Below are 21,475 nucleotides of genomic sequence, written 5' to 3'. Positions count from 1 at the left end.
TACACGTGTGTAATACCATATTTGTGTCATGATCGTATGACACAGTAAGATGGGTCAGTTATGTGATAAATGTTAATACATTTTCTTCGCTGACTAGTGTAATTTCTGTAATGGTTACGTGATGTTTTTTGCGAGTCAAGTATGTTATTCGTTGTTTACTTAACTCATGAACAAGTCGCTAAATACAAAAGAAAAATAGAAAGAAAGTCTTAAATACTAAGAACAATGTATCATAGGAACGTTACTGACACACTGATGGTTCTGCTGTATCTTTGTTTATCTTTGTCAGGCGATGTTGTCTTTCCTTTTGCTTCTTTGTGTCTTCATGATTCCTGCTTTGCCTTTAAGAAACTTATACTACAGTACATAGTTTTTTTCGACCTGTTTACATGTTACGAATTGGTTACTTTATTTCTTCTGGAAAAAATGTTAACGTTTGTATTAAGGTGATACTTCCCAATTGTCTTACATCCTATTGTACCTGTGTTAGTATGTCATTAGGAGATTTGTGTCCTTAATTTGTGCCCTTGATTTGTGTCCTTGACAGTCTTTGACTGTAATGCGCTTGCGCTTGTAATATGTAAGGTTTCACGTTGTCAGGGAAGCATTACCCAATCAAAATTGTAGACTTGCATTCATCCTTATTAAAACTACAAAGATATGAATTATCTGTAAACTTGGACGGTCGTCTACGTTTATGCCAATTGACTAAAGCATTGAATGAAACAAGAATGTACAAAAGTAACGGCATGGATCATGCAAGGAGCATGCTCCTTTTGAAACACAAAAGGATTAATACAAGTATTCAAAAGCATACCAATGTTGACTGCATTCAATTAACTTTTTGGCGCCCCCAATGGCTGAGGGCGGGGCTAAAAGGGGTCAAATTGGCTTAAATTAAAAATCTTATCCAGACCAAGATATGCTGGAAACAAATAATCTACATAGATAGAAGGGTCTTAAAACACTTTATCCCTTGGGGATGGGGTAAAGTTTACTAAAGTTATATAGAAAAATGATGCTTTTGGGTATATTTGGTTCATTTCCAATTGGAAAACATTGACACTTGATAGACATTATAATTTCGAAATGACAGTTTGATACTATGACAGTTTGGGCTTTGGCCGTCTTGGAATTCTTCTCCAGACTCAGATATGGCTTCATTGACTTAAGTACTATCCCTACTAAGCAATGTCTGACACATGCACAGAAGCAAAAATATTATTTCAAGAAGAATAAATTGGAAAGAATAAAAATAATGGCGTACACATCCATAGTGTTATATTATAAATTACTTTGCCAAAGGCCTGATTGTTTGTCGTTTATCATGTTAATTTTAACATTATTAACGAAATATGCGACCCTTTATCACAAAAAGCTCAAAACAAATATCTTTCTCATATCAACTGGTGTTAAATTTAGATGATGTAGTCAACTCACAATTTTGTAGGGCTGTAACGATACACCTATGCCACGATACGATACGTATCACGATATCTACCCACGATACGATACATTTTGATACGATACAGGATGATGAAATGTTATGCTTCCTCTTCAAATGCGTCGCCATGTTTGATGTGTTCCCTGACTTGTAACATAAATCTACGAAACATATGCGGCAAGTGGAGAGTGATTTTCCATCGGGGATGACATTTAGCAGGAATCAAAAATGCTGCCAAACAGGCGAGCGAAAGGAAGCGGGAGTTTTTTTTAACCCTTTATGCTGCTACATTGATTTCTATGTAAAGGGACACCACTGCTGAATTAATTATTGAAATACAAATTAATTTACTTGATTTTTCAAATGTGCATAACTTGAAAAATATATGTTATATGTGCATAAAAGTTATATGAAAATTGTTCGTTATTGTCTCTAGTTTACATTAACGTTTTCAATTCTAACGTTGCTTCAGTATTTACCTGTACAGGTGGTAAGAAAGGTAAGAAAGGGTGGAACTTTTAATTAATCGGATTTAAGCACCAGAAAGATCATTTTAAAATTATTTTTGTCAGCAAATGTGATTGGCAAATGATATCAGAGATTATAAACTTCATTTATGACATAAGACGCTGTACATTTACACGGAGATTATCAGGTAAATAGATCAGGTATTTCATCAAGAATTGCATGTGATTTGCTACAGGTTTCAAGTCGTCATTCGATATATTTACTGTCACAGTCGGCATATAGTATAGATATATATTAGCTACGGTCTAGTTTATGATTACTTCATCGATATATAGTTTGAAGAAATCAATCGGCTCAAAACGTATCAATGTCAATGTTCAATTCGGCCTCACCTGGAGACGACATGTGCGCCTCGGTCCGCCGATATTTTCATGTTTGCGTAGGGCACAAAGTCGTTCATTGGAAAGTTACATATTATGTTACACCGAAGTATTTCCACATCAACCATGTCAAACCCTTCAAAACCTTTATTATCATCGTAGGTGACGCTGGAAAATAAATGTTTACGTTACACATGTATGGTTAAATTCCGGAAGTCAGGTAATACTAAAAACCGAACCGAACCGAAACACGGAAAAAATACCGTAAACCGAACCGAAGCAATTTAGCGCGGTTTTCGGTGCACCGCGGTGTATCGTTACAGCCCTACAATTTTGTATTTTGTTACCATTTAGTTGTATATAATTTATGTTCAGTATAAATAGATGCAAAGCTTCCAAATGGCAAATTACAATACACAAAATCTCTTCATTGTTGAATCAATATATTAGATATTTGATAGGACAGCTGTTTTCTTTTTAGCCAGTAACTTTACTCAAATAAACCCCAAAAAAATCCAACAGTTCGTTCTACTGTAATAGGAAACAAAGAAGTGGAAAGATGAGGTGCCACAGCTGGGATCGAACCCACGACCCCAGGTTCTGGAGGTCAACGCTCTACCACTGAGCTAAATGGACATGTCCTGTCAGCTGACTGACAGAACCACTATTTGTACATAGTACATATACTACCTAGATCTTTCACACTACTTTTGCATTACATGTAGTTCAAGTTACCTTTGCTACAAAATGATTTCTTTTTCATTTTGCAACATTGATAACATCAGTTTTTGCATAACTCTGGTGACTGCTAAGGCCCATGGGCCTCTTGTTTTATATACACTGACGTGTATCAGGAGACAGGCTTGTTTCCTGTTCCTTAGAATGATAACACATTGCCATAAGTCATTTTTGACCATATTTCCTATTTTTTACAAGTTTACTATCTAAAGTTCAAGTTTCTAAACTACATATATTAGAGTGGTCTGGAGGCACAGTGGATAGCGCCCTTGCCTTTCAGGAAGACGGCAGGGGTTTGATTTCCAGATCGGACGTGAATAGGTATGGGGTCACCCGCCCGATCACGTGGGGTTTTCCGGGTACTCCGGTTCCCTCCCACATTTAGACCCCCGCGCGCTAACGTCCGTGCCAGCAACAATGATTTATATAAGTTGGAATTGTTGCATTATTGTCATAAAATAAATAAAATAAATATTAAACTATATATAAAATCACCGTAGAATGTTTTCCTTCCAAAAATCGTCATATACCAAGGTCTGTAATAAACTATTATACATACAAAGGTATAGAAGTATTAATATTTAAGTCATTCCATACATAACTAATATCATTTACTATTTCAGAACCAAATCCCCCTGGTTATGTTTCCGTTAATGCCCAACCAACTTATGCTGTCACACTGGACACCACGTCACCAGCAACAGGAGGAGTCGATTACTATAATGTCACGTTTACCGATTCGGACGGCAAGACGGAGACACGACGTACACCAACCAACGACACGTTATATATAGTAGATGGACTCACACCTGGATACATCTATACCTTCAAAGTGGTATCTGTGTATAACAGCCTGGCCAGTATACCGTACCAAAGTGTACCAGCCTCTACAGGTTAGTTACACGTGTATCATGACCTGGCCAGTATACCGTACGAAAGTGTACCAGCCTCTACAGGTAAGTTACACGTGTATCAGGACCTGACCAGTATACCGTACCAAAGTGTACCAGCTTCTACAGGTATGTTGAACGTGTATCAGGATCTGACCAGTATACCGTACACAGGTGTACCAATTACAGGTAAGTTAAATGTGTATCAGGATCTGACCAGTACATGTGTGAATATACTATGATCTTAAACAGTTTTATACAATACAGCTGTTTTGGCAGATATTTCCAGAAAAAAAAGACTGATCTTTTTTTACTTTGATATGTATATATATATAGATATATCCGATCACGCATGAATATGTATCGATAAATCAGAAACCGGTTACAATGGATAAGTGATTAGGTTGATCAGATACGTGTGGCAGTTAACTTGTAAGCATGTATGTCATATTCGTCAGGTTGATTTAGTATGAAACAATAATTGAAAACTTCTATATGAGACGCTGGCGACCATTGATTACTATATATAGAAGATACTGATGACCATGGATTCAATTGATGTTTGTATAGTGTTTGAACGAATCCATTCGTACATGCGTTTATTTCAGACTTATATTAGAGCGGTTTTTTAAAATGAACATTCCAAAACATCTTAATAAAATATCAAAGCATTTTAATTATCAATATTAAATATTTTACTATGCTTATATTCATGGTTAGATTTTTTAAAGAACACAAATTCCAGCAGATGTTGCAAGCAATTATACCTTAGTTTGAAAACCAGCGGTACTTGATTAAGGATTTTTGATGACATACGCATCTTACTTTACCAACTCCATACCTTGACGTGCATCTATAGTATATTTATAATGTTTTACGTAATATCTTATCATTTTGTAATAACGACAAAGTAACAACTGTGTTGTTATTACAAGACGGTAAATCCTTATTACAAAGACTATGACGTAATATATCTGTTTCTCGGTGACCCGTATTAGCTTCAGAACCTGGATAAGAGAATTGTTTTATGTTGGTTGACCTGGGACTAACAATACAAATGAAGATGTCCGATTTTAACGTACAAATTTATGTAGAAAGAAAATGTTTTGTTGATCTAAAAAGTTGTTTACATTTTTTCACAACAGTGGCTAGAACACTTCCATCTATTACTTAGGAGCTGTACTAGCGTAATGATGTTTTATAGTTTGACCCAGCTGTTAGTGCAACATAATAATACTAATAATAAAATTGGAGGTTCTTATATACCGCTTTATCACAACCTAGTTCGTAGGTCGTCTCAAAGCGGTTCACATGTTGTTAGTGTTTCAATGACAGTTACATATAACTATAAATTCCTTAAAAAAATAAGGCTTTTGCCTATCATACGGTAATTTGTGAATATTGTACCTTTCCCAGTTCCCAGTAGTACGACTGACGTCACGGTATCTGACAGGACCACAACCACTGTGGCCTTGGCTGTGACCCCCGGTCCAGGGGGCTATGACGGGTATCGTGTCCAGATTGTCGGTGGTGGTATCCAACGTAACGACACCTTCTCACACAACACAACAGGTGATCGTCTAGTGGTCAGTGGTCTTACTCCAGGAACGACCTTCACCTTCACCGTCTTTACTCTGGCCAATGGATTGGAGAGCGAACATTTCCACAGAACTCAGGATTCAACAAGTAAGTGACGAGGAAAGTTTTAGTTATTTGATAACATTAGTAGATTTCTTGAAGGGATATGTTAAGTATTCTTTTTATATTAAAACAACTAATTCCCCTTTGATAACCACGGTAACTGTATTGTAACTCAGTGATGAAATTCCTTTAAAATTCCAATTTAATTGAAAGGTGACAAAGTAAAACGCGCATTAGATAACCCAACCGAGGATGCACCAACAGAAGGTAAGGACCTATAGACCTATAGGTCAGACGTGGCTATTAAATGTGATGTGTGTGAGAGTGGTTGGGAAATTTTCCCACTCTAACAGAAACTGTTGCTGGTAACAGTAAGCTCCTCTTGCTCGTTCTTTATTTCTACTCTTTAAGCATGTGACTTAAGTGATCACATTACTCAATATAGTAATAACACAGTCTTTCGTGTAAATGCTTCTAGGAATCATCTAAATATTGTTTCTACAGTGTAAGTTATATATTTAAATTCTTACTCAAGTTGAACTCAATGAAACTATCAAATGTAACCCGTTTCATTTGCCGATGAATTTTACTAGATTAACATTGCCTGTGCGAATGATTTTGCGAGGGGAGATAACTATTGATATGTTTAAACAAAGAATATACCACTTGATTAGATTTTACATTATTATTGAAGATACACAAGAAATTGTTCGAACGACCAAAAACGATTAACCAGCAAAATGTTATCAGCTCACTGTTACTAGCGGAAGTGACAAGTCATGTACTGCCCTAGAAATTCTCCCTCCAGCTAGCTACCCATTCTGTCTGCCTTTGGCGTCAGTATCAACCACCGGTAGTACGGTACAAATCGAAAACAACGTAGATCCATTTGGTCCCGTCTTATATGAAATGCAGCCGAACAGCTAAATGCCATATCAAATTGTTTCGTCCATTCAAAATATGGCAGCTTCACATTTAGCGGCTCTCCACTTCGAGCTAGTAAAAAAGGATGGCTGCCGTAGACTCGCAGCTGAGCCTGCTCACCGCGTCTAGAAATAATTCTTCCGCGATGACGCACCAGAAAAATTGATATCTTATTGATTCAGCAACAAAAATTAAATATGACACTTAAAATATGGTGTTGCGTTTAGTTTCTACATAATTTGGCTGTATTGAACTATCAACTTACCCATTCATGTTGTATGATGGTCTTTCTATGATGGACTATACTTTTTACATTACGTCAATACGTTAACTTTCACAAGCTCAAGAACCTGGGGCAAATTATCAGAACTCGACTTCACAAGCTCTAATTTTTGGAGAAAAAACCCACGCGCTGATTGAAATATAAGGATTGTTTCAAGACCAACTCAATTCATCACCCCATGAAATCGACCAAAGCAAGATTCAATCTTTAAATAATTTTACCAAATAATAAAGACCTGAAGTTCAGGAATATCATGTTGTTATCATGGTGACGATGTTTTTTTGATAACGTTTGTGTACAAATACCAAAAATAACCAGTTCGTATTTACAGTATTAAACATGTTTATTAGTAATGAATTTTTCTTTGCACGTTGAATATTTAGCATTTTGATTTTTCAAGTATTATTTTGTTACATTAAAGAAAGAAACTTAACAAACGCACATAATTTTAAAACAGAAGTTCTACTGTTTCTATATTGATTTCTTTTACGTTAAACAACATAGTATATTATGTAACTACACAATGATGCGTGAAATCAATTCATCTGTTGCCAATTTTTGCTTTCCAAATCTGTCAATTTTCAGTTAACAAATTTGTAATGGTTCCACAGATAAGTTATATATCATATCATAACCCTATACAAAGACAAACGCTACGGCTTAACATGGTTTTAAAGTACAAATGGGGATCATCGCGTTACTTTTGGAATGTTGTCGAACTGTAAAGATTACACAGAACATGTTTGGATACACTTATCTTTATTGTAGTTGTAATATGTAAACTAAAGTATATGTAATTACCAAGATAATAATGGATTCAAAGAACAGATGGTTATTATTACATACTATCATCGCATATCTACATTTAAAGTGCAACAAACAATCAAGTATTTGTATCAACATGAGGTAAAATCATTGCAGCAATATAGTGTTTGTAACGAAGAATCTAGTCAGACTATAATTAATGAATGATTTTCGGAATATAAGTTTTTTATTGTTTTAAAATATTTTATTGCCTTTTTTACATAGCAATAGAATTGGGCACAAGTTTTACAACTTATAGCATGCCCTTTCCCTGTACAATAATATTTTTTTAACAAAATTGCATGATGGCAGAACTACGTAAATAAGCTATGTATTATAAATTAATTAATCAGTGACATACATACACCCACACATTCACGCACCGAACCACACGCATGCGCACAAATATAAACATATACATGTAGATAAAGGAAGAGAGAGAGATAGGGGGATGGTGAGAGGGGAGGAGAGAGAGAGGGAGGAAGGGGTTAGAGGGTCTTTTTTTAAGAGTACTAGATAAGTACTGCAACAAGACTGTAAATTTAAGAAAATATATATCAGACCACGTGGTTGTTCCTTCTCCATGCGAACGGACTAGTTATACTATTCGTTGTTCACAACTTTCTTCTGATCAATGTTCATCACATCCCGTGCTATTATAACTTCCTCCTGTTCACTCCACTCTTGCTGGTATTTCCGTTTCAACTAGTCCGTCCGCACAGAGAACGACCAAACACACGACTTCATTATATTTATATATATATATAGGCATATTTGTATGTTGCAACTTATGTTGTCAATCTATTAGTATTAGTAAGATACATGTACTAATAAAGATGTCGATTTTGAGGGGTGGAGGGTGTTAAAATCTGTTCGAGTCTTGTATATATTGCTGAGTATTCATGAATATAATTTTGTTTTCTTGTTCCGAAATTGTTATATCTTCAAAAAGAAGTAGATTCAAAGTAAGGGGGATGTATGCATTCAGTTCACGATAAAGTTTAACATAATTATCACAGTTAAAAAAGAAATGGAAGGTGTCTTCAATAGGGTAACCACACATACAACGTTGGTCATCAACCAGGTTAGCTCGGAATAGGTCGTTTTTCAAAGTGCTAGAACGGTTTCTTAGTTTTGTATGTAGGATGTTATTTTTTCTATCACCGTAGAAAAAGTAATTGGGTACATGGGGCAAATGTTTGTCTCTAATGGCATTTTTAAACGATGAAAAAGAGGAGCTATGCCTAATACTTAAAGTCAACTCATTCCAAAGTCTTATAGTAGAAGGAAAGTAGGACATGTTCGATAACTCTAGTCTGTTGTTAGGCAGGTTGTAGTTTTCGGCGTTTCTAAGATCATATCGAGCATTTTCGACAAGAGGAGGGAGTAGAGTGTTTAGATAGTTAGGAGTAATATTATGATGAATTTTATAAAATAATTGCAGTTTCCGACGGGACCTCCGGTGGGCTAGGGATTCCCATCCCGTTTCAGTATATATACATGTAGATTGTCTACTAGCATAGGAAGGTAAACCGGTGACAATACGTCCTGCCTCTAATTGTAACTTTTCTAACTTGTCTGTATCAGTAAGAGTACAACCATCCCAAACTTCACAGCAATATTCTAAAATAGGAAGTATAAACGATCTATATATCTTATTTAATGTACGGCGGTTTAGATTATATTTCAATTTACAGAGAACACCTAATTGCTTGACTACTTTTTTTTACAAATATTGTCAATATGATAGCTACACTTACAGTTAGCATCGATGAATACTCCCAGATGTTTATGGTTATCAACAAAGTCTATACTGATATTATTAAAATATATTTCGATCAGGTGATCTAGTTCTATATTAGAAATAAGTAAAGCCTCTGTTATTGCAGGATTAAATCTAACTAACCATTTATCAGCCCACAGTTGAATATTTCTTAGAACGTTATTAATTTTTTGTTCTAATATTTGTGGGGATTTATCTGAACATGATAGAGAAGTATCATCTGCAAAAAGTTTTGATAAGCTTCCTAAATTATATGTATATCATTAATATAATGTATGAACAACAACGGACCTAAGACTGAACCCTGAGATACTCCTGCATTAGTTGTCTTAACAGAGGATTTACTGTTTCCAAAAAATACTTACCCGATATTCCATAGCAAGCTATTTTCACCTCAGCCCCCTGTGCCACACCCGATCGAATGCCTTAGAAATATCACAAAAGACCAAACAGGTGGGTTGCTTTTTTTCAAGATTGTCGCACAAGTTGTGGTATACCTATAATCTGGTGTACGGTAGAATGACCAGGTTGGAAACCTGACTGATACTTATATATATATATTTAGAGAATTCTCTAAAAGGTAGTTATGTAAATGTTTAGCAACTAATCTTTGAAAAACCTTACCAATAGTACTTAGCAGTGCAATAGGTCTATAATTTGAGGGGTCCTGTTTCACTAGAGCAAGCTTCCATTGTCTGGGGAAAGATCCAGTCTCAAAAGAAGAACGAAAGATTAAAGATAGCGGATAAGCAACTGAATTAGCAGTGTTCTTTAACATAGTATGACTAATTGTATCATTTCCTACAGCTTTACTAATTTTTAAAGTTTTGAGTATGTCAATAATGTCATTAATATTAAAGGGTATGTCTGAGATAGTCGAGTCTGTTCTGGATTCTATAACAGGTACGCCTGTGTCAGTATCGTCGATAGTAGAAATAGAAGCAAAGTAGTCATTAAGTATGTTAGTCTTTATGTCGTCATCCATTTCTATGTTTCCAGTCGCACTCCGTAATGGCGGTATCCTACCAGACGTTTGAGATGATTTTATTAATCTGCGGACAAGTTTCCAAAAAATTCTGGGATTTGTACACTAAAAGTGTCTAAAAGACCGTTAATGTCCGCGTAAAATAATTCTTTTGTTCTTTTTTTAAGATTGTTAACGCTATTTCGCTGTTTCCTAAGGTTGTTCAAATTATGTGGAAAGCGATTGGATTTATATTTATGGAGAAGTCTGTCTCTTTTCCTAATTTCACGTCTCATGTCAGAGCTAAACCAAGGTTTGTCATTAGGTCTGATTGTGACTACTTTAGAAGGAATACACTCTTCGGCTATTTCTAAATATCTAGATGTAAAGGTGTCACACATGTCGTCCGGGGAATGGGTTCTCAAAAATAGATCAGTCCAGTCTGTTGCTACAAGTAAGCTGTTAAAACGTTCGTAATCTGCGTCTTTATAGCATAATATTTTTCTTTTATATTTTCCAACAATTTTAGTCCCTATATTTAGTTCTACAGATGTCGCTTCATGGTCCGAAATTTCACGGTCTATCTATATTATGTCGGTTATTGTAAAAGTACAAGTGTCTGATAGAAGAATGGGGTCAAGAAGTGTGCAGCGCGTGCGTCCAATTCGTGTCGGTCTGTCGATAACGTTCGTCAGGTGAAAAAAGTTCATTATATCAACGAGTGAGTGATTATTATCTACTGTAAGAAGGTCAACATTAATATCACCAACTATAACAACATACGGTGTCTCATTCATGGCTGTTTCTACAGAAAGTCGGAAGAAATCCAAGAAAGCTTGTACACAGTTTGGAGGTCTATATACTGTGCATAAAAGAAATTTCTTGTTTGGAAACTGGATCTCTACCCATACAACTTCACCTACCTGGAATTCCAGGTCAGTTCGACGACGTGTGCACATGAGGCTGGAAGTGTAAACATTTATCCCCCCACCCGGTGTTCCACGGTCTTTACGGTACATATCATAACCATCTAGGAGTACGTCATCATCTGCTATGGATATTTCAAGATAGGTCTCAGTAATACAGACAACATCAAAGTCCGACGCTACATGTTCTAGGTAAGATAACTTATTTCTAAGACTGCGAATATTAAGGTGGAAAATAGAATAGTCTTTGTGGAGATCATCAGGTCCTGGATTTGGATGTACATCATTACTAGATAAGAGAAGGAGTTGGAGAATAAACAGAAAGTTCGAATTATCAATAACGCTAGATAAGATCAAATGTATAGCATATACCAGTTTTGTGAGAACATATATTATACCGAGTATGCATCCACCTAGTAATTTACGGAGATTTATATAGAAAATATACTGTTTTTTTAGATAGGTCACTGTGTGTACGAAGGTAGAAACAGCCGATCGCCGCTCTGTAGGACACTATATATCGTTACCCATAATCATCAAAAAATAACACTGTTACAGGACGGCGATCGGGTCTGTAATCCACAAATGTACACACGTGTACGGCTACGTACTCAGCATTGACGGGAACAGTGGGGTCATAGGTGCATACATATAAAGGTAGGAAAAGGCAGAGAAGGGAGGAAAAGGGAGAGATAGGAGTAAAGAGAGAGAATGGAGGAAAAGGGAGAGAAGGATGATTTAGAGCTAACGACGATAAGGATAGTGGCGGGGTATTGAGAGAGGAAACGATATACACAAAATAACACAACATAAACAAACACTTTTTGTCGTTGAGACTATGTGCTTCCGGGTAATCGTTAAATACATACAAATGTAACACTGGGAGAAACTTACTCATCGTTATTGGAGGCAAATCAGAAAAAAGGCATTTCAAAATAATACAGATAGGAATACACTGTTATCATTATCCCTCGCTCAGGTTACTAAACAGTATATTTCCATGTATTACTATTTTTAATATGGACGGAGCTGTACTGGAATTACTTTCACCGCTGATTTTCATTGATGGAGGGATAGTAATATGCAAGTTGAGCAAATATAAGTACATGTATATCAATTGGAGGACATCATGCGGCTATAATATGAAGATGAACTAATGTAAAACACGAATTAACACGTATGAACAGGAATGTAAATATTAATGTAAATGATATGTACAATAGTGAATGAGCCTATGAAATATGAAATATAAACACAATATAGCCATGAATACAAAACATAAATACACAGAAAAGTACATCAATGAGCATGAGTGAAAATATGAATCAACACGAATAGGCGTTAAATAAAGTAATAAGTATGTACTCGACTCGTTAATTTCACGCGATCTCATTGGCTGGGCGTTTGAGACTCATGCAGACCAGTTTTTCGGTGAACATCGATGCCTAAATATAACTTTTCCTCACTGTACGCTGCACCTGTAGCTTTCTGATCACTTTAGACATTTGTTTTACCTGTAGAACTACGGATGAGTCCTGACTACACAATAAGCTATATGGTACAGGAAAATGTTTCACGAGTTTGACTTTCTGCATTGACAAACTCATTTTTCATTGCAGTTTCTTTATTTCCTATTTCTTGTAAATAACGTACGGGATTATGTATAAACTGTAACTGTTAATAAACAGTTGTTTGATAAATATATAAATAAGTCAAATGTTATTTACATGTTTGTTTACATTCTAACATATTCGTGCTTAGCAAATCTGTATGGCATGTCATCTGGAATAAAACATGTCAGTAAACCTCGCATCCCATTGACCTCCCTTTCTCCTTCAATATCACTTTTCCATTGATTATATCACATCATATTTTACATCAAATAATGATAATGTATAAAAAAGAAAAAGTAACGTTTTGCATTAATGTTTCCTCATGTTTTCAGCGGTGGATTTCTGTCGTAAATATTTGCCTGCAAAAACATATTCTAAAATAACATACTTAACAGTATATTAGTAAGTCTTTAACATCAATAAAATATATTTGTATTTGATATCCGAATTTGTCTTCTGGATACAGTAGATATATATTTTGGTAAGCCTGCTGTGTTTTGAGATTTGCGGGAGATAAATCGTGATTATTATGTATTTTGGTGGCCAGTTGATGGTAGAAATATCCCTATGCTGTGGACTCTTTGCTCTTTCAGCTGCACGTCTCGGATGATATTATAGATACGTAGACAAGAACAAGTTGAAGAAAGGTGATCCAATTTCAGCTGTTGTACCAAAAGTAGAGAAAGAAAATGGATTTAGAATAAGTTTGAGTTATGCTTTGAGTACCTGTACTATTGTATGTTGAGTCCTACTGTATACTGGTATCGAGGGAATCATGATGTAGGATATAACTGCTGTTATTGGCATCTATTCACAAGCTGGCAAAGGGTGGGTGCCAATTAAGGCCTCCTGGTGGCTACCACCGATACGTTTTAATGTGTTTTGAGACCATTCCGAGATATAAGGGGGTAAGTCTTATCGGTGATAGCCACAAAAAAGCCTAAACTGGCACCCATCGTTTTACAACATGGTAATACATGCCATTAATATAAGAATATTCCATCCGTTGAGTAAAACACAATGCCAAGTTACCGGAATATCGTGACTATTATCAAAACCGAACTAAAAAGTGCAATTAAGTGCCACATCGTCAGCTACTTTATGCAGACTACAAGCTAGACCCGAGGTCAACAAGAACAGTTTTAGCGACAGAGACAGACAGCGGTATCAACTAATGTAATATTCCTCTGACTACGGTTCAGAATCTTAAGCGTATCCTCATTGGTAGGAAGTTGAAATGTTAATATAAATATTGATTGTTATCTGGGTTTTACTGCCGAACCAATAATCACAAGAATCGGCATTTTGAAAGTTAGGGATTCAAACATATTTCATTTTTTTAGCTCACCTGACCTGAAATAACCAAAATGCCAGGGTGATGATATTTGGCTAGTATCATGATGTGATGAAGTTTGTTCAAATATATGACCTTGACTTATAAACAAGGTCACATTGGTCAAATATGTAAAAGATATATAAACGACTTCTCCTGAATAACCAAAACTCCCAGGGTGATGATAGCTAGTCATTAGCATACTTGGATGAAGGGCTGCCAGTTTGTTCAAATGAATGACCTTGACTTCTTTCAAGGTCACAGGGGTCAAATTTGTTTGAAATCTTTAAACGACTTCTTTTGAATAACCATGAGGTCAAGAATGTTGATATTTAGATGAAGGGCTACCCAGTCATTTGAATGACTTTGACTCACTTTCAAGGTCACATTTGATCATATATGTATGTACCTTTAAATAACCTAATCTCATTAAACAAAAGGTCTATGTTGGTGATATATGACAAGCTGCATGCTGAGATTCAGGTCTATACAGTTTGTTCAGCGAAATGACCTTGTTGGACTTTCAAGGTCACATGTGTCAAATGTTTTAAAATCTTAAAGTCATAAATACTGATATTTTGCCTGTAGCTTTATTTTAGATCATGTTTAAGGTTACAAGTGTGAAATTAATACCAAGTGCGCGATGCAGGCTCGTTGGGCCTCTTGTTTTCTTTCGAATCTTGAAATTAAATATGACGGTAATAAACGCATATTTCTTCATATTCTCCATACCTTCCCGTACATCTACAGTATGTCCACTGAATTAGCAAAGGATGTTTAATGTCGCTATTGCCAAAGAGTACTCTCCAGTGTTTGAATTATACATTTGCTTTTCTTTATCGCCTTTAAGTATTCTCTACTCTTTATGGAAACATTTTGCTGAACAATTATTGGCGTCGCCAGGTTTCATTCCAATCTGCAATGACGAAAATTCCGGTAGCCGTTGTGAATTAAATTTCATCTTGATTATTTATTATGTAGATGCATCTTTCCTGACTTAGAAAGGAAACATAAACATGGTTAGATGCACGTTTAATAGAGCTGTCCATATGTCCGCTTTTCGTCTGTTATATATATTGAATTTGTCTTACAGTATTGATGCTTTGTTTTTGCGTTGATGTTTTGGCGCTTTTAGCACGGGAAATGTGGTAACATTTAGTTTTGTGTGTGGAACACACTATGGTAATGGGAAGTCATTATTATTTGTACTGTAAAACCTTGATATGATGCCCCTCGTCAAGTCAGATATTAATATGGTGCCTCTGGCTTACATACTGTAAAATATTGATGTAATACATCAAGCCTATATACATCAATATTATCAATACTATATTGAATTAAAACACATTTTACTGTGAATAAATGTTGATGCTTCAGATATTAAGGAATAGGGTTGTCACTCTCTATACAGCTCATGACCTTGTAGCGACTATAAACTTAGAATTATATCAATATGAAGAATTACTTTCAGTAATGTTGCTCTTCACCTGTCTGGATGTATTTCCTTTACATTAGTTTTGATAATTTGAGTCATTTTTGTGCCGGTGTGTATAAAATTGATTTACTTATTGTAATATTTTCTCGGCTACCATACGACGAAAGGCTCGTCAATGGATGTTAAAGCCCAATAAATTGATTGCAATCTTGTCCTCTCACGTCCTTTAATTAACATCCTGTGATATAAGACAAATCATATTAATGCATGTTATAACCAATACCACATCGTGGCTTACTTAGACTAACATAAAAAAAAAACCAAATGATATATATAAAACATAATTCAAAAGACTTCGACACATTCAATCAAACTAAAGTGATTATAATATTGTGATATCACACGTATGTCGATACTGATTAATGATCGTAGCACTGACTGTCTCAACACGTGTGTCAACTACAAATTCGATACATTCGTAACTTACAGTCTCGACACATGTGTCACTATTTCAACGCGTGTGTATGTTTTATTTCAGGGCCTTCTGCCCCTGATAACGTAGAAATTTCAAACCGGACAAATGTTTATGTGACGTTGACCGTTACCCCTTGTGACAATGGATATGACGGATTCCTAGTCCTATGCAACAACCTTTACCATTCCTTTGAAAACATTAAGGCAGATGATGACACCAGTGATTCCTATAAATGACTATGACTAATAAACTGACACCGGGGACACCCTTCACCTTTAAAGTCTACACACTGTACAATAAATCGACCAGTACAAACCACACCGGACACAAAGGGAGCACGGGTAACTGAACGTTGTCATATTGATGTTTTAATATAACTAAAAACCTATTGACGAGCTAACGTCAGCACCACATGACCAACATTTCGTCATTTCTTGTGCATCGTTATCATATTGTTTCCATAAGTTAGACTTTGTGTTTAAGGGAGCAATGACTGTAAATAAGAAACCTGTCCAAGAAGTCCCGGGAACGCTTTGGAGAGAATAAGCTTTTTAAAACAGTGTGCAAGCATTACTAGTATTGTTATTGGCTGTTTTTGTTAATGTATCTAGTTTTAGTTTAAAGAGATATGCTAGGTGGCGTCTTTTGAACATTTGAGTTAACCTTTCATTGCCATTGAGCATAGTTACAAAATTGTTCCTTTATTGGTTGCTATACATAACCATTGTTGTTTGATGCAACATTATATAATTACAACCTCAAACTAAAACCCTTATTTCAAATAAATATACTTTACGATGTTCCGTTTACGCTTCTATTTCTAAGAGCTTTACTTATTGATTTAATGTTTTTAGTCACCCCTGGGGGAACCCTAGCGGGGACTATCAATTTCGGTTTCAGTCCTAGATTTTGACATCTGTTGCCGAACACAGTGAAGGGCTTTCATGTGTTTGCTTCTGTCGCTAATTACAAGCACTTGGATAGCTCAGATATCGATTTCCTTTATAGATCTAACAAACAATCTAACAGCGTTCCGAATTTCAAACTGAAGATGTTCTGAATATGAATCAGGCACCTTTGAGGTTCCCGAATGGGTAGACTGTTATATTGTATATTGCTATTGATTGATATTTTATGTCTGACCAACGACTATATTGGTAAAATTTCTTTTTAAACCAATAGAAATGTTGTAATAAGATGTTCAGGTAGAAAAGCTCAATAACGTCTCTTTTTTCTTTATCATTTCACGTCAAGGCTCGCGCTTGTGGTCGCCACTGGCTCCAATGGCGAAAGTAAAACACGATTGGCGATTTGAAACTACTCTTGACGAAAATGTCGATCAGGGGCTTTTATTTAAGTTATGTCGACAATAGAATTTTATTTAGCGATAAATATTTCTAGAGCAATTTTTACAGGGGAATTAAGCCCCACGACATCACTGTGTACTACGATGTCACGACTGAATCCATTTTCGTTGAATGGCAAGATCAGGTATCGGAACTCTTTTGTGTTTTGACAAAATGGTCACCTGTCAACATAACGACTCCGTCTGATATCAAAATCGCCAATTATCAAATTATGGCTGCATTGTCTAGGTCCGAGGGGTGCTCTGTGGAGAATAATAGGGTAAGTTAGGGTCGGAAAAAGGGTTGTTTTAATTGGAATGGAGTGGATAACTCTTGTGAAGCGATGCGAGGCAATAACGAGATGCGGGTGTGTTTTTACATTGGACGCAGCTAAGATATTTTTAACGACTTTCTTTTGTAGTTGCCAGGGCACTTAAAATGGCATATATAATTTTAATTGTGTCATTTTTGCACTCTGATCACGACGACAATTTGCCGATAATTATATATGTGCCACCGATTTTTTTTTCTTGTATGTGAATGTATTAACATTTTTACTAACAAATTACGTTTACTGAGAATCATCAACTGAAAATATGGAGTAACCACCAATACAATACCAGTACAAACGTGTGATAGGAATGGGAAAATCCAAAACTTTTAGCCTTTAGTACAACAGTACACCGTACCAAAGTGTACCAGTCTCTACAGGTAAGTTACACGTGTATCAGGACCTGACCAGTACACCGTATCAAAGTGTATCAATCTCTACAGGTAAGTTACACGTGTATCAAGACCTGACCAGTACACCGTGCCAAAGTGTACCAGCCTCTACAGGTACGTTACACGTGTATTAGGACCTGACCAGTACACCGTATGAAGGTGTACTAGCCTCTACAGGTAAGTTGCACGTGTATCATGACCTAACCAGTCCCCCGTATAAAGGTGTCCCAGCCTCTACAGGTACGTTACACGTGTATTAGGACCTGACCAGTCCACCGTATGAAGGTGTACTATCCTCTACAGGTAAGTTGCACGTGTATCATGACCTAACCAGTACCCCGTATCAAGGTGTACCAGCCTCTACAGGTAAGTCACACGTGTATCAGGACCTGACCAGTACACCGTATAAATTAAAGTTTTAATATCAACTTACTAGGGCTGAATGATGAACATTTTATGATGGACATACTTCCTGATCTAAAACAAATGATGGTTGATATGGAACTAAAAATACAGGATTAGTCTCTATTAAGTGTTCAATATACACGTACGTGTACTGCTGTTCTACTCTTGACATTATTGAGATTCGTTTGTAATGGATAAATATAGTACATCTTATGTAAATGAAATATTAAAATCTTGTGTTTCTACTTATCTATGTGAGAGTGCTTCTAAGTGTTTATATAAGGGGCAAATACTCATAGTTGCTAACAATTTAACTACATGTGAAACTTGAAGTGTTGTAGCAAATGAACTGTGCTGTTTCGTCTTTAATTATCTACATCTAAATATGTTCTAAAATTGTGTATTAATTAATGCAATATTTGTAATCTCTTTAACGAGAAAAAAAGAAATCTATCTATCTACCAATCTCAACATGTAAGATACACGTGTATCAAGACTAATTAGTTTATATCAAGGTTTAACAACCTTTATAGGGAGATTATATTTCCTTCATTTACTATACCCGATTGTAATGAATTTTTAATGATTTACTTACCAGAATCAGAATCATGTTTTCGTTATGTCTCCTTCTTTCCATAACAAGTTGAATGAGAGCAGTTTATGTTGATGATGAATTGCCTTTCAAATAAATTTGAGATTGTTTCAAATACCCTACCAGTGTGTGTCCCCTAGAAGGGAGGGAGTTCTCTGTCAACACACTATGTACACTGTAAAATAATTATTGACTCTCACTCACCAATTCATTCATTCGTCTGTTTATATTTATTTTCAACTTTCATTCCAGCGATTCTTCCATTCATAATAATATCGCAATATACACACACAATAATACTGTATTACAATATTTTTAACTGTTATATATATATTTGTTTTCTAAAATACAAACCTNAATCATGGAAAACCTGCGGCCTGATTTAAATATCAATGTTAAGTGAATTATAACTATGTTTTAATAAATATGCATTATATATATAATTATATAGTTATATAAATAACTATGTTTTCCTTCGCAAGGACTTATTTATTTATTATCTACTATATATATATATAAATGAATATGTCTGAAAGGAGTAGATGCGTCAAAACACAGAATACGTTACATCTAATTAACAAGATTAGACAAAGCATTAATTTTTAATTGGCTACATACACAATGTATTGGGACTTTTTCAAGAGATACATTGTCTCCTGAAATGTCATGTCGGCACTACGACGTACTATATCTGTTGCTCGGTGACCCGTATAGTAAGCTACAGAACCTGGATAAAAGAATTACAAAAACAATCATGTTGGTTGACCTGGGACTAATAATACAAATATAGATGTCCGACTTTAACATACAAATTGATGTTAAGAAAGTATGTTATCTCATATAGAAAGACAATGTTTTGCTGATTCAAACGTTTGTTTATATTTTTTACAACAGTGGCTAGAACACCTCCATCTATTACTAATGAGTTGTACTGGCTTAATGATGTTACATTGTTTGACCCAGCTGTTGTTAGTAGTTCAATGTCAGTTACATATAACTATAAATTCCTTATAAAATGTACGGCGTTTGATTACCATACGGTAATTGATGTATTTGTTTAATTACCAGTTCCCAGCAGTCCGAGTGACGTCACGGTAACTGACAGGACGACGACCAGTGTGACCCTGACTGTGGCCCCCGGTCCAGGGGGTTATGACGGGTACCGTGTCCAGAAGGTCGGTGGTGGTATCAATCGCTCCGACACATTTCCACACCACACATCGACTGGTCCTCTACTGGTCAGTGGTCTTACTCCAGGAACGACTTTCACCTTCACCGTCTTTACTCAGGCCAATGGATGGGAGAGTGAACATTTCTATAGAACTCAGGATTCAACAAGTAAGTGACGAGGAATTTGTTAGTGATTTGATAACATTAGTAGATTTCTTGAAGGGATATGTTAGGCATTTTTGTATATATTAAAACAACTAATTCCCCTTTAAGGACTTCGCAATACACATATTTATCTTGTAATTGTTGTCTTATTTATGAGATCGTTGCTTTATAAGTTGATATTTTTAGTATTATCATATTTCATTCAATTTGGTACAAGGCTGATATTAATTCACTCATGAAAAAAGGACATGAATAAGCCAGTGATGAAATTCCCTTACAATTGCCATTTAATTGAAAGGTGACAAAGTAAAACGCTCAACAGTTAACCAAGCCGCGAACGAAACAACAGAGGGTAAGAGACAGCTTAATCAGAGCTGAGTAGAGTAGACCTTTAGGCCAGACTTTGCTATTAAATGTGATGTGTGTGATAGTAGTTGGGCAATTTTTCCATTCAAACAGAAACTGTTGCTGATTACAGTAAGCTTATGTAGCTCGTGCTTTATTTCTACTCTTTAAGCATGTGACTTTAGTTATCACATCATCTTTTATTGTAATAAAACAATATTCAGTGTAAACGCTTCCAGGAACCTATTTATATAATTTTGCCAAATAAGAAGACCTGAAACTCAGGGATATTATGTTGTTATCAATGGTTACGATGCGTTTGATAACGTTTGTTTACAAATACCACAAGTGAACCAGTTTGTTTATTTTAAAGTTGTCATAAGTAATAAAAATTTAATTTGCACGTCGAATATTGAGCCATCTTTTTAGTAACTTCTTCAAGTATTAGTTTCTTGCATTAAGGAAATACAAATAACGGACCTAGCCAATAAAATTTAATACGGCAGTTCTGCTGTTTCTTTATTGATTTCACTTACATCAAAAACAAATTTATGTTATTTAACTTCAGACTGATGCGTTAAATCAATTTTTGTTTTCCAAATCTATTAATTTTCGTTTGACAAATTAG

The 21,475-nt window shown here is 35.5% G+C and overlaps 1 protein-coding gene across 1 annotated transcript in view; it reads left to right on the top strand.

The window, feature by feature from the left end:
- The window catches only part of LOC110462587 (receptor-type tyrosine-protein phosphatase eta-like), an 80,291-nt gene that overhangs the window by 18,144 nt on the left and 40,672 nt on the right, over window positions 1-21,475 (top strand). The window contains exons 4-7 of the mRNA XM_021516597.1: window positions 3,654-3,923; window positions 5,337-5,606; window positions 20,236-20,505; window positions 20,801-20,854. Coding sequence (XP_021372272.1) covers window positions 3,654-3,923; window positions 5,337-5,606; window positions 20,236-20,505; window positions 20,801-20,854 — 864 coding nt within the window. The remainder of the gene's footprint in view (window positions 1-3,653; window positions 3,924-5,336; window positions 5,607-20,235; window positions 20,506-20,800; window positions 20,855-21,475) is intronic.

This window comes from Mizuhopecten yessoensis, unplaced genomic scaffold (genome assembly GCF_002113885.1).
Source record: "Mizuhopecten yessoensis strain PY_sf001 unplaced genomic scaffold, ASM211388v2 scaffold10809, whole genome shotgun sequence".
Lineage (NCBI taxonomy): Eukaryota > Metazoa > Mollusca > Bivalvia > Pectinida > Pectinidae > Mizuhopecten > Mizuhopecten yessoensis.
This window is presented reverse-complemented; position numbering and strand designations above follow the sequence as displayed.